We start from the raw sequence: 13184 nt of genomic DNA, 5'->3' as shown, positions 1-13184 counted from the left end.
AATAAAAGGTATCTAATCAGTATCACTTACTATAACTCTTGTTATAATTATAACCTGTCCTTAGATACAATAATACAGTCAAGACTTGCATTATTTGCACATAAATGTGCATAAAATCTTACCAGAAACTCACAACTCCTTGCTGTATTTCATAAGATTGCACTACACAAACCTTTTATCATTTGTGCTTAAGCCGCATAATGTTTTCTATTCATGAGGTTCCTCGTGTGGCTTCACAGTAGAGGTTTATGTGCAGCATTCAGGGATCATCATTGGCTTTGACTTGTTTTTTGTTGTTCTTTAAAACACTTAGCATGCATGAAGAGCAGTCATAGCTCATGCTTGCTTGCTTCCTTTCATACCACCTATCCTCAGTAAGAGATAGAAACTAACCAATAATTGTCAAAGCAATTAAATTCAGCCAGCATTTCTGTTGGTTACTCCCATGAATTATATTTGTGATGGTAGAATGTAATGGTACGTGAATTATAACATTCAATCCAACATGTGTGTAATATTACCCAGCCTGTTTTGGTCACTGCTAAGGTGACCCTGCAGTGCGTCACACAGCCTGACATGAAGATGTGTAGTAAATAAAATAGCAGTTAGTGGTTTATTTCCTAGCCGCGTGTGAGAAATGTGTAATCAACACTTTTCTCGTCTCCTTCCCTTGCTAAAGCGTCTCCCTGGATGGATGCTCGTAAGACTCCCAGCAAAATTGACCTGTATGATGTACGCAGGAGACCATGGTAAGACATACAAAAACATCATTACTTTCTCCTGGAACAGGCTCATTTCACATTTAGGATGCTGCTTGTTGGTTTGAATGTGCAGGTGGTGACACAGGCACAATGCTATTTCTTTTTGGCACAATTTTATTTATTTTACAATTTCAGTGGAATAGTGTTGGTATCATTACACTGACTGTATTTTTTTTTATTAAACATCATTATTCAAACACCATTAAATATACTATTTGACTTGAAGAGACTGTATTTCTTCACATAATGAGTAATGAGAGTAATGAGTAGTGAGAGTAATAGACTTTTTTCCTTTTTTTTTTACCAGCCATACATGAAACAATCCCAAATTATATTGGGATTATCCATCCATCCATCCATCCATCCATCCATCCATTTTCTATGCCGCTTCTCCTCATTAGGGTCCCGGGGGTATGCTGGAGCCTATCCCAGCTAACTTCGGGCGACAGGCGGGGTGCTCCCTGGACTGATCACCAGCCAATCGCAGGGCACATATAGACAAACAACCATTCACACTCACATTCATACCTATGGACAATTTAGAGTCGCCAATTAACCTAACATGCATGTTTTTGGAGTGTGGGAGGAAACCGGAGTACCTGGAGAAAACACACGCACGCACGGGGAGAACATGCAAACTCCACACAGAAATGCCCAACGTAGATTCGAACCGATCTCTTGACTGTGACTGTGTGGCCAACATGCTAACCACTAGACCACCGCGCGGGCCTATATCGGGATTATAATATATAAATATATAAATGAGACAAGTTGGGTAAGCAAAAGTTGTTTGGTTAAAATTGTTATAAGTAGAATATTTTTCTTGTGACTTTAAGAATGTAATGTGTCCTAAAATAAGAAATCAGGTCTAAGTTTAAGTAAGTGGTTCTTATCACATAGCTAGATTTAAGTAAAATGTTCTTGATACATGGTAAGAATTAAACCATCTTATTATATTCTTAAAGTGAACTACAATTTGTTTTTATGAGGCTAGATTTAAGTAAATGTTATATATTCTTTATTGGTCTTCAACAGAGGTTTTCCCAAAGACTAACAACCACTCACACCTATATGGACAATTATTAGAGTTTTATGGTGAATGTGGGAAGAAGCCAGAGTACCCGGGAAGACCCACGGGTACTCCGGGGAGAACATGCAAACGCCACACAGATATGTTCAAAACCTAGGTAGCCTGATTTTGCATACTACCCAAATAGTAAAAAGTTATTGAATCAACACTGATACATTGTCAGGTTTAGGATAGGAATCAACATTGATGTCTGGCTTTAAAACAATGTTGAAAATGCTCGCTATGATCAACAGTGAAATAATGTTGAATTTCCATTTTATTCCGACAATGAATCGACCTTGATTCCACTATGATAAGATCAACATTGAAAGAATGGAGAACTGCATCAACATTGATTCAACTCTACATATGCATTGCATTATACATTGAAACAATATTGTTATGAAAGGGTCATTTCAACACTTTTAAACCTTCCTGTGTAAGTTTTTTAATATGCCTCATTAAAAAATAACAATTGTATTACTCTATTTATGGTATAGTTCACCAGGAGCATGCCAAAGTAGTCTACTTGTCAGTGACATCACTGCCATATGCCTGGATGGCAGTGATGTCACTAATACACAAATTTGGAGCAACTCCCAAACACAAAATACAGTAAAATGAAAAAATGTTTCAATTGAGGCATATTAAACACATACAAAGCTTAAAATGCTGAAATGGTTCTTCAAGTATGCAATACTGCAGTGGTTCTCAACCTTTTTGTACAAATACTCAACTTTACAGGGTCATGTTTTGGTGGACCACACGCTCGGTTATAATTATGTCATCTGTGAATCTTCAAAAAATTAGTTGTGATCTTGTAGATTGGCCATTTCCATTTATTTTAAGAAACCAAGGTTCAGAACTCATCAAATTCATTTAGTTATTTATAAAGAATCAAAAGAAATGCCCTGGAAATCCAAACATGGCAAAGTCCTTCAGAACTATAGGCATCACACATTGGGGTGGGGTAGGTAAATGGAAATATAGAGTAGGCATCTAGGGATGAGCCGGATACTCGTTTTAGACAGTACTTTGTTTTTACATCTAAATAATATCTGTCATGTTTCTCATAGCAACTTTGAACAGGATTTTATTCAAAGAATGTCCACTTCAACCTGACATTAAGTTTAATTCAGTTGTAACAGAGGTGATTAGTTACTATCTGTGTATATGCAGGTATATCCAAGGAGCAGCTTCTCCAAAAGACATGCTGATCCTTGTGGACGCGTGAGTTAACTTAATAACTTCATTGATCCCCCACTTCTGATTTCCCCTGATTATAACATATTGCATGTCTTGATTTAGCTCCTTATTAAATCATCTTCTCTTTTCCTTCCTTGCAGGAGTGGGAGCGTGTCCGGCTTGACGCTCAAACTGATCAGGACCTCTGTCAGCGAGATGCTGGAAACGCTGTCTGATGATGACTACGTCAACGTTGTTTATGTAAGTGTTGATAATGCAAGTCAAGTCACTGAAGCAAGGAAACACTTCCACAAAGGAAGAAACTTCACTGCTTGTGATTTGAATGCACGCTTGAAGACACTACACACACCACAATTGCTGTGACACACACAAGCGGTCCAGAAAGATGGATGACAAGTAATGAAGTATGGATTTCTGCCAAGTGTGGCCACCTTAATGAAACCTCTGCTGCTATATTTGGTCCACAGGATAGATATTTGCACTCGAGACACCCCTTCTTTTTATACACAGTGGAACCTCGGTTTTCGTAGGATTCATTTTTGTGAAAATTATTGCCACTGTATGTCTCTGTTTTCATACACTCAGTTATCGTACGACCAAGCAGTGCACCTAACAAACTAGTCGAGTGCCAAAGCATCCACGCGTTGCCGACTCAATCTCTGTAAAGTGTGGATAGTGTCTCTTTTAGAGTTGGGACACTATAGACAGATTTAATCGTCTTTATTTTATGTGTGTGTGTGTGTTTTTTTGTTCATAGAACGTGCATAGAATGATGAACAAGAACAGCACCATGCGCTGATGAGGCATTCAAGCGCACAGCATATTTCTGAGTGTTAGAGGAATCTGTGCTTTTTTAAAATGTATTTAGGATGGCTGCACAGTGCAAATGCCAGAACTTTGGTGAAGAAGGTAAGAAACACTTGAATTAAAAAACGAAGTCCTAACAAAGTGTGAAAGTATCGTCTATGGTTTAACGGATTTAACAGACACATAACAGATCTGGGTCAGTGTGTGTACGGATGATTGTATCTGCTGCTGAAGTTTACAATAAAGTCCCAGTTCCACTCATCTTTGATAGTCGTCAATGAAGATAATAGTGATGTTTAATGTTAATTTAAATGTATTTTACTTTGTTTTCTGCGTGTAAAACTAAAATTATTCTCTATAAGATGTTTTCTGTGTTCATATTTTTTGGTTTCTGGAACGGATTAATTGCATTTACATGATTTCTTATGGGAAAAACCTATTTGGTTTTTTTTGTACGTTAAGCTTTTCGTCTGATCTTTTGGCACAAATTAATGATGAAAACCGAGGTTCCATTACTATTTGCAGAAACGTACAGGAATGGCACACCTGGCCAACTTACAGAAACTCAAAGTGTATAAAGACTTAGGTCTTGCCCAGCCCCTGATTGATTTTAACAGGCCATATAGTGTGTGTATGCTGTCCCATTGCTTCTGAAGAAATTAAAGTCTCCAACTGGAACAACCACTGGAAACTGCAAGAATTCATTCTTCATCTCTCTATTACTTTTCCTTCTCAGCATTTTACCAGTTCCATTAATCTCTTCGTGTCAATGAACAATATCTTTTCTATGTATAACAAAACAACTTTTCTCATTCTTGTTCTGTCTTTTCATTTTCACTTTTTCCATCTACCAATCATTTTACACTTTACGTTTTTCATTTGTATTCTTGTGATTATGTCTCAAAAGAGCCAATCAGGAGGCGGATTGGTGTGTAGATATGGGAGTTTTTTGTTTGTTGAGATGGGCCAAAGGATTGGCGCTAATGCTTGGGGAAACTTCGTTTTTTTGGAAACAATGCATTGTCTTTCTCAGTGGACAGTGATTTAGCAGATGTGCAGTCTTCAGCATCCATGACATCCATGACGTTTGTGTTTCTAAGAATGGGAGGATGTGACACGTAGAGAAGTAGAGAACAAAATAGAGAAGATTGACAAAAAATTATATCCAGTATGAGTTTATGTTCTGTTTTATAATACCATCTAAATTGAGATTGTCTCTTCTGAGCTTTCCATCAGCCACAATTCAAACTTCAAAGGCTCATTCTACTTGTTTTAATTATATCCATCGTATAAATGTGAGTGTGAACGGTTGTTTGTCTATATGTGCCCTGCAATTGGCTGAGGACCAGTCCAGGGTGTATCCCGCCTCTCGCCCAAAGTCAGCTGGTTTAGACTCCAGCATACCCCACGACTCTAGTGAGGATAAGCGGCATAGTAAACAGATGGATGGATGGATGGCTATATCCATCGCAAGGGTTTTGAGGGAGCAGGGGACAAAACGGCATTTTCAGCTTTCAACTTGCCACATTTTCATCTTCACGTTGTCCTGGTAATATTCCTTTGTTTGTCATAACAAGACACCTATTTATTTTGAGTGATATCTGATAATGTCAGTAAGGTTAAAGATCAAACCATTAGTCAATGTTTGTCGCTTGGCACACACGGCCAGTTGGACTTACTGAAATATTACAAAATGTATATTTTTCTTGGGATGTCCAATAATAATGGTAGGCAGATACTTACTGGAGATATCAATAAAACTTATATATAAACTTATATCAATCCATATTGGTCGTGGCTTTTTTGCTGATAATGATTTTGCCGCACTTGTGATGACAGCAGTTCTCTTCCAGTATTTTAATACATTATGAAGAAACATTTAGCCAGTCAAAAGCCAGAAGAAAATAATTTCTGAAAAAGGCACAATAACAAAAAAATTTAATTGAGTATATATGGTCATTATACATATGGAAAACAATAGACATACAGTCATGCAATTGAAACAAGCGCATGTACTGTAAGTTCATCCTTGCTTTGTTTTCGTAAGTTGTTTTTTATGTGGAAAATGTGTGGAAAATGAGCCAAGAATTATTTTTCACGGTGAAAATATTTGTGTGGACATTGGTGTATTAAACTGATATTTGTCAGTGTTGTCATGACTACTAGTAATGACTTCTTGAGAGTCCAAGCTGTATTAAATAAATGTAGACGTCATCTCCCTAATTGCCTTCATCCCGCCTCTCAATAAATCAATTAGCAAAAGGCAAACAAATGGAGGTTTTGCTCATCTGAAGTCATTTTTTTCCCACTGTGTCACCCTCTCACTATGTCTCTTTCATGGGCTCACTCATACACACCCAGGACTAATGCACGCCACCTGCAGGTGTTGGAACTTGACATTCAATCATTAATCTCTAATGTTAGCTATGAATCCTCCCTCATTAACAGCAGCCAAGGGACCAGGTTGGCATTTGGTCAAGGAAGACACACACACACATGCGCACGCGCACACACGCACGCACACACACACACACACACACACACACACACACGGCAGCTGTTGTAGGTCAGAGGAATGCCTGTTGGCTACTCCTTCTCATTCTTCATCTCTACTCCTCTTTCATGTGTGCTCTCTTCCCCCTACTTTTTATCTATCCAGCCTGCTCAGTTAGTTTGGCTGTGTTAGCTGGTGTCAGTCCAGTGAGCAGTGCCAGAGTGCCAACTGGAGCATGGAAGTGTTCAGCAGCATTAAGGCTGGAAGATTAGCCTTCTGTCTTGTGTCATCACTAATCCAATCTGGGAATGCCTGCTTCCTCAAACACAAAAATACAAGTAACCTGACACGTCAGAAGCTTTGTTTCCTAAATCTATCTAGGAAAGAGACAATAAAAATATTTGAATCAGGACAGGTAAAGAAAACTTGGGTGAATGTATGTGTCATGATCAGATCAACAAGTTGATGACGGCCAGGGAATCCTACTCATATGGGTGGATAGCTGTCTCTCTTGATGTTGGCCCTCGGAGTTGGGGGAGTGAGGTTTTTCTCTATTTTTTCCAAGTTTTATCATTCCGCTTTATCCAGAACCAATTGCTTATTTTTTCTGCAGCACTTGATATGGCTCTGATACATTGTTGGAGGGAATGACCTCTCACTCTGATTTTCCTCAACAGACTGGTGGTAGATGTAGCAACAAACCCCCTGCATCCCACCTCTCCTGAATGGAGCCGTTCTCGGATGCTGATGCTGTTAGGTCGAAATACTTGGTTTTTGCCATAACATAAGCCAGCTTTGCTGCTGAAGACCACAAGACCATGTCTGGCCGGAGAGTTGTTGTGACAATCTCTGGGGGAAACACTAGCTTTTTATTCAGGTCGACTTCCAATCTCCGTTCTCGAGCAGACTGCAGAATGCTTTCATTTTTTGTTGTTGTTGGGTGCTCTTGAGGATAGCCGGTGATTGTTCACAGAATGCACACAGAACAATGAACTCAGTATCTGTCTCCTTCCTTCCTCTTTTCAGGCAATGTGCTGTGCACCAATGAAGCATTTAAGTGCAGTGCATATATATATATATATAAAAAGGACATATTGCCAGTTAGTAGAAGAGTAGAAAACACATTTATTCCTGTCATCCACCCATCCATTGTCTATAATGCTTATCCTCTTCACCTCCTCAGCCGGAGCCCACCCCAGCTGACTTTTGGCAAAAGGCAGATTACACCCTCGCATATGTGATTTTGTTATATCTTCTCAAGGGACAATACAATAGCAATGAAGCTTGGATGTACTTTAGAGTAGTCAGTGTACATCCTGTACATCGGTATAAATTTACTATCTACTAAAAATAAGTCAACACACAGAGTCATTATTGTCTAAATCAGGGGTGCCCATTATGTCAATTGCGACCTAAACGTCACGCTATCGTTGTCATATGACAACAGTCAGCTGACATGAAGCTCCCCTACTGATTTGCTCTTGCTCCCCCCGCTGCGTTTCAAGCTACACACGGAGATACAACTTTCATCTTTATTATTCTGATTACGGATAAACTAACTGAGATGCTTATATCAATAACAAAAGTTATGTGTTCACTTGTAGCGGCTGGTTATGCAGAAAAAAAGGTGTATTGTTTGATGGCTTTGCTTCGCGTCACGAACTCCACTACAGAAATCAGTGTTTTCTACACACCTGCTTCTTAAACTATTATTTCATGGTGAAATGGAACATGTGACCGTAGCTGAAGCCTTTTTAATATGTTGCCTTGACTTCGGCTGCATTGTCTTTTGCGTAATAATTTTCACTTCTTGTATATCAGTAATGCTTGATAGCAATTGCTACCTGGATGTAATACATGAACTGTGTCTCCTAGTGAACGTTACGTAGCTATTTTTACTGACATATTACAAGTACTCAGGTTATGTACACAACTATTGAGGAATTATGTGTAATTATCTTAATTGCCATATTGAATATAATTATGATATCAACTACTTCGATTACCTGTAAGCTTTGAAAATATGAATGTGAAATATTAATCATAAATTTTTATAATAGTATTTCAAAGTATATATATGTTTATATATGTTAAATGTTTTATAGAGCGAGGTAGATAATTTCGACTTGTAACTTGCATGCTGAAAAAGTGTGTGCACCCCTGATATACATGTATAAGATGCATAAATATAGTAAATATATATTTTTCTGTATTTATAGTAGGAGGTAGATATTTGGGACTTGGTCATTTTAAAAGTAGCTTGCAGGCGGAAAAAGTGTGAGCACCCCTGGTCTAAATAGCTGGCAACACATGTGAGTACACCTCACAGTGAACATGTCCAAATTGTGTCCTTAGTGAGGTCATTGTCATTTTGGAGCTGTTTTGGGGTTTGTTGTTCCATATTGGAAACGTTTTGGGGTTTTGCTTCAAAATGTCATAGCACATGTTGGAATTCATATTTCCCTCAATGAACCTCAGCTCCCCAGCCTCCAGAAGCACTCAAACAGCCCCAGACAATGTCACTACCACCATGCTTGACTGTAGGCAAGACACAAGTATCTTGCTACTCACTTGTGTTTCAGACAATAATGGCTGTGTTGAGTTGTTTTCAGTGGAAAGTAAATCAATACTGCTATGCAGGATGTACACTGACTACCGTAAAGTAAATCCAAGTTTAATTGCTATAGTATTGTCCCTTGAGAAGATATAATAAAATGGTTGCTGAAACAAACTTTTACAAGCTTTAAGGCATTCAAAAATCAAGGTTCCACTGTGTCTCATAACATATTAGATCTAATTATTCTCCATACAAGGTGACACACCCTTTCAATTTCCCACTCTCATATTCTCTATTCACACATACTGTACTGTTGCTCGCCCTCCCACAGCCCCATCTCACCTCTCTGCCTCGTTCCTTTTAATAGATTACGTGACAAAGGATGCCCGTGTGTGCGCCGTGGGCCATTATGCTCCCCTCTATTGTATTTGTGTGTGCACAGGAGTGTGTTCGTGCTTGTCTATTTGCTGTCACCTTGATTCTGGCCATTGTGATCATTGCCTTTCAGTCAAATAGAGATGTTGTTTGTCTGTTATTGTCAAAGGAGAGGTAGCTTCAAGGCTGACAGGGCCACACTGGAAATGCATGCACACCCACACAGGGTCAGAGGTCATTTTGCATCCCCTGCTTGGAGATTAGTTTATCTTGGAGACTCACAGAGAAACTCTGATTAGTTGATTTGTTCTGCTTTCTTACCTCACCTTTCCAGCTTTCATTGCACTATTACAATATGTTGTATTCTACTCATCATGCATACATTTCTTAAATTATGAAAATCAGCACTATCATTACAGCCTGGAGCTCAACCTTGTGTACAAGTGTGTCGAAGGCTGCTTTGCTTGTTGTTGTTGTCAAGCTGAGTGTGTGTCGCATACGAACGATATGGGATGGAAATGAAACATTCTCACCTTTCCACCCTCCAAAAAAGAGGGCGCTGCATAACCTTGTTCTTATATAGCTTTCATCTTGTTTCCATGGGTACCGTGTCGTTGAGCTCTAAGGATGTGAAGCAATTAACGGGCCTTGATGAATGTATCTGTTTTCCACTGGCTCATAACAGCCAAGGCCAGGTGGGAGTGTGTGTGCCTACGTGTGTGTACCCACTGAATTTATTTCTTGAATACATATGTTGCACATGTGGTAATTTATAACGGGTACATGTTTATTCTGTGACCCTGATTCTGTTATGAATGTGCATATATGAGTCCTATCAACTAATGATTTGTATGGATATTAATATTGACGTCATAACGCCCTGCTGTTTTGTCACAGTTCAACACTAGGGTGAAGAAGACGGCGTGTTTTGAGCATCTGGTTCAAGCCAATGTGAGGAACAAGAAGTTGCTGAAGGACGCAGTGCAGAATATCACAGCAAAAGGAATTACAAACTACACAAAGGGATTCGAGTTTGCTTTTGAGCAGCTCTCTGCGGTAATGTTTGATATTATTTTTAGTATTTTATTCCTATACTACGTAATAGTATGTTTTATTTATTTTTCTTTTCATTTGTTTAAAAATGAATTATTCAAAGACAAGTTCATGTGTATGAGTTGCTTTCGTACATTTATTGTTTATTTACAACCAGCAAATTACGTTTAAAAAGTAATTAGTTATAGTTACTAGTTACTTTCCCAAAAAAGTAATTATATAAGTAATGGAGTTACTTCTAATTAAATGTAATCAGTTACCTGGTAAAGTAATTATTGCATTACTTCTAAAAAAAAACCCTCCAAATATATCAAAGAATTTGGATTTAGCTTTTTAGTGGCTTGTGACTTGCCAATTTCTACAAAAACGCTAGGGGGCAGTGTTTTCCTGAGCGCGAGCAACCACAGCTCTCCATAACTAGCTAACTTGCTATTTAGCTTCCTGTGTACTAGTAGTGAACAATGGCAACTGCAGTGACTTCCAGATTGTTGATAGATATATCAGTGCATAAAAAAGTTCCACATTTCAGTGTCGGTGACAATAACGGCGTTGTAACGTTTGAAATACCAATTCATTGCATTACCTGTTCCTGGAAAACAATAACAGCATTTGTAAAACTGTCATTTTTAACACTGTTACTCCCAACACTGTTTTAAACGCATACTTTGTTTTTGTAAATATTATACAAAAATTGTTTATTTTATATAGATTTATTTTTTTTTACATAAAATGCTGAATGCCAAATGTTACATGTGCTGCTTATACAGTTTATTTAAGTGGCTAAGACAAGGCAGCAGGATTGTCTTTTGCTGCCATCTGCTGGACTAATGTGTTACATAAATTGAATGACTCACCCTCCTCTACTGTTACGGCACAATTGAAATCGATTCTTTTTACTACATCAAGGTTTCAATAGAATAGAAAAACTTTGTAAATAGCTGAACATTTATATTACCAAGGTCCCCATAATACCTCAAGCCTCGACGTCACTTTGAGATGTTCCATGAAATGTTAAGTAAGCTGCAAAACGTAGGTTTATGTATTATGTTTGACATTTTTCCAACTTCATTATGACTGACATCTCAGTCTTTGCTCAAATACGTCATGGAAAAATATCCTAACCATACGCCCTTGGTTACCATGGTGAGCACAATGTATACAAAATTGCAAATTGCCGTGTTGCATTTGTTTGTTTTTGCAACCAGACTAATGTGAGCAGAGCAAACTGCAACAAGATTATCATGCTGTTTACTGATGGAGGAGAAGAACGAGCCCAAGCCATACTGGAGAAATACAACGCAGACAAAAAAGTACCAGCACACACGCACACACGTATACAACATGCTTAATGCATTGTCTGTTGCCCATAACTTAAACATCACACCTCAACCTGAAAACAACCGAGAAAGCCTTTCCATATTGTATTATCTTCTCCAGTAGTGTTGCTCACAAGGGTGAATTACCTAACGTTACAATTGCTTGTTTGTTTGTTTTTCCTTTAAGGTTTTATGTTGCTTGAGATATGTGGAAATGCTTCGGTTTTAGCATTTGGGAGCTCCCCTTGGGCTAAAACATCCACATCCTTCCACACAAAGTCAGAGCTAGTTCACTCTCTCACACACAGACACTTCATCTACTACTTACCTTAAAGGCAGCACACTTAATGAAAACATAGCACAGAACCCATGTGTTTCAAATCTCAATATGAACCTGATTAATGTGAACCCATGCGCAACGGTATTGTGTTCGCCTTTGGTGCATATAATCGTATTATTCAACTGGTAAATTATGTATTGGATTTTACACTAATACTGACGTTATTAATACTAAATTACCTAATTGTTCATAGTCAGTTAATTAGATAGGTTATTCTTGACACTATGTGGCTGCCCTTTAGAGTACAATGAACTGAATTAATTAATTTGTAGAACCGTAACCAATCAATGAAGAAATTTAATTATAGTAAAAAAAAATTAAAACCCCATGTAAAAATAATTATACTATATAATATAACAGTCTTACCACTGGAATGCCGTATATTATCATATTTGTTTGATATTTTCCAAAATTGTCTTCTAAATGTACTGTATTTAAAATTGCATTGAATTATATTTTTACAAATGACTAAAAAATGTAATGAATTAATGTTTTATCAGATTTTTTTCAACACCACTGTATGTTGCTTTGTTAATACTCAGTGTGGTGTTAATATTCTAGGTTAGAATCTTCACCTTCTCTGTTGGACAGCACAACTATGACAAAGGACCCATTCAGTGGATGGCCTGCTCCAACAAAGGTGCAATACAATGCACATTCACACTGTATACAATACTAGAGAAAGAAAATGCTCGACAGCATTCATAGGGTGCTCAACGGTGTTTTCTTTCACTGATGTATTTTGTGTATGTAACGTTTAATCCAGGTTACTTCTATGAGATTCCTTCTATTGGAGCCATACGAATCAACACACAGGTAATTCTGTGTTTTTTAAAGTTATTTTCAACCACTTGCAGTCATAACACAGTATTTTCTGTTATGTAGGAGTACCTGGACGTTCTGGGAAGACCCATGGTTCTGGCAGACAAGCAAGCCAAACAAGTTCAATGGACAAATGTCTACCTCGATGCGCTGGTGTGACTTAGTTTCTTGTACTTGCACAAACTTTATCTCCCATGCTTAGAAAATGCTTATGTGTGTGTGTGTGTGTGTGTGTGTGTGTGCGTGTGTGTGCGTGTGTGTTGCTTGTCCCTCACTCAGGAACTGGGTCTTGTCATAACCGGGACACTTCCTGTCTTCAATAAGACCAAGACTAAAGATGACAGGAATGGCGAGGTGCTGTGAAGTAAACACATGATCACAGGT

The 13184-nt window shown here is 38.1% G+C and overlaps 1 protein-coding gene across 8 annotated transcripts in view; it reads left to right on the top strand.

Annotated features, from left to right (window-relative positions):
• Positions 1–13184, top strand: part of LOC129181053 (voltage-dependent calcium channel subunit alpha-2/delta-1) — a 105574-nt gene that overhangs the window by 56308 nt on the left and 36082 nt on the right. For 7 of the 8 annotated variants that reach the window (XR_008570349.1, XM_054775707.1, XM_054775704.1 and 4 more), the window contains exons 8-16: positions 680–749; positions 3010–3060; positions 3177–3276; positions 10167–10325; positions 11528–11632; positions 12540–12618; positions 12745–12794; positions 12864–12953; positions 13080–13154. Coding sequence is in view for 7 of the 8 variants with exons in the window: in XM_054775707.1 (XP_054631682.1) it covers positions 680–749; positions 3010–3060; positions 3177–3276; positions 10167–10325; positions 11528–11632; positions 12540–12618; positions 12745–12794; positions 12864–12953; positions 13080–13154 (779 nt within the window). In the remaining variant the exon portion in view is untranslated. The remainder of the gene's footprint in view (positions 1–679; positions 750–3009; positions 3061–3176; positions 3277–10166; positions 10326–11527; positions 11633–12539; positions 12619–12744; positions 12795–12863; positions 12954–13079; positions 13155–13184) is intronic. The other variant, XM_054775705.1, reaches the window with a different exon arrangement.

The sequence above is a fragment of the Dunckerocampus dactyliophorus genome, chromosome 5 (genome assembly GCF_027744805.1).
Source record: "Dunckerocampus dactyliophorus isolate RoL2022-P2 chromosome 5, RoL_Ddac_1.1, whole genome shotgun sequence".
NCBI classification, from domain to species: domain Eukaryota; kingdom Metazoa; phylum Chordata; class Actinopteri; order Syngnathiformes; family Syngnathidae; genus Dunckerocampus; species Dunckerocampus dactyliophorus.
This window is presented reverse-complemented; position numbering and strand designations above follow the sequence as displayed.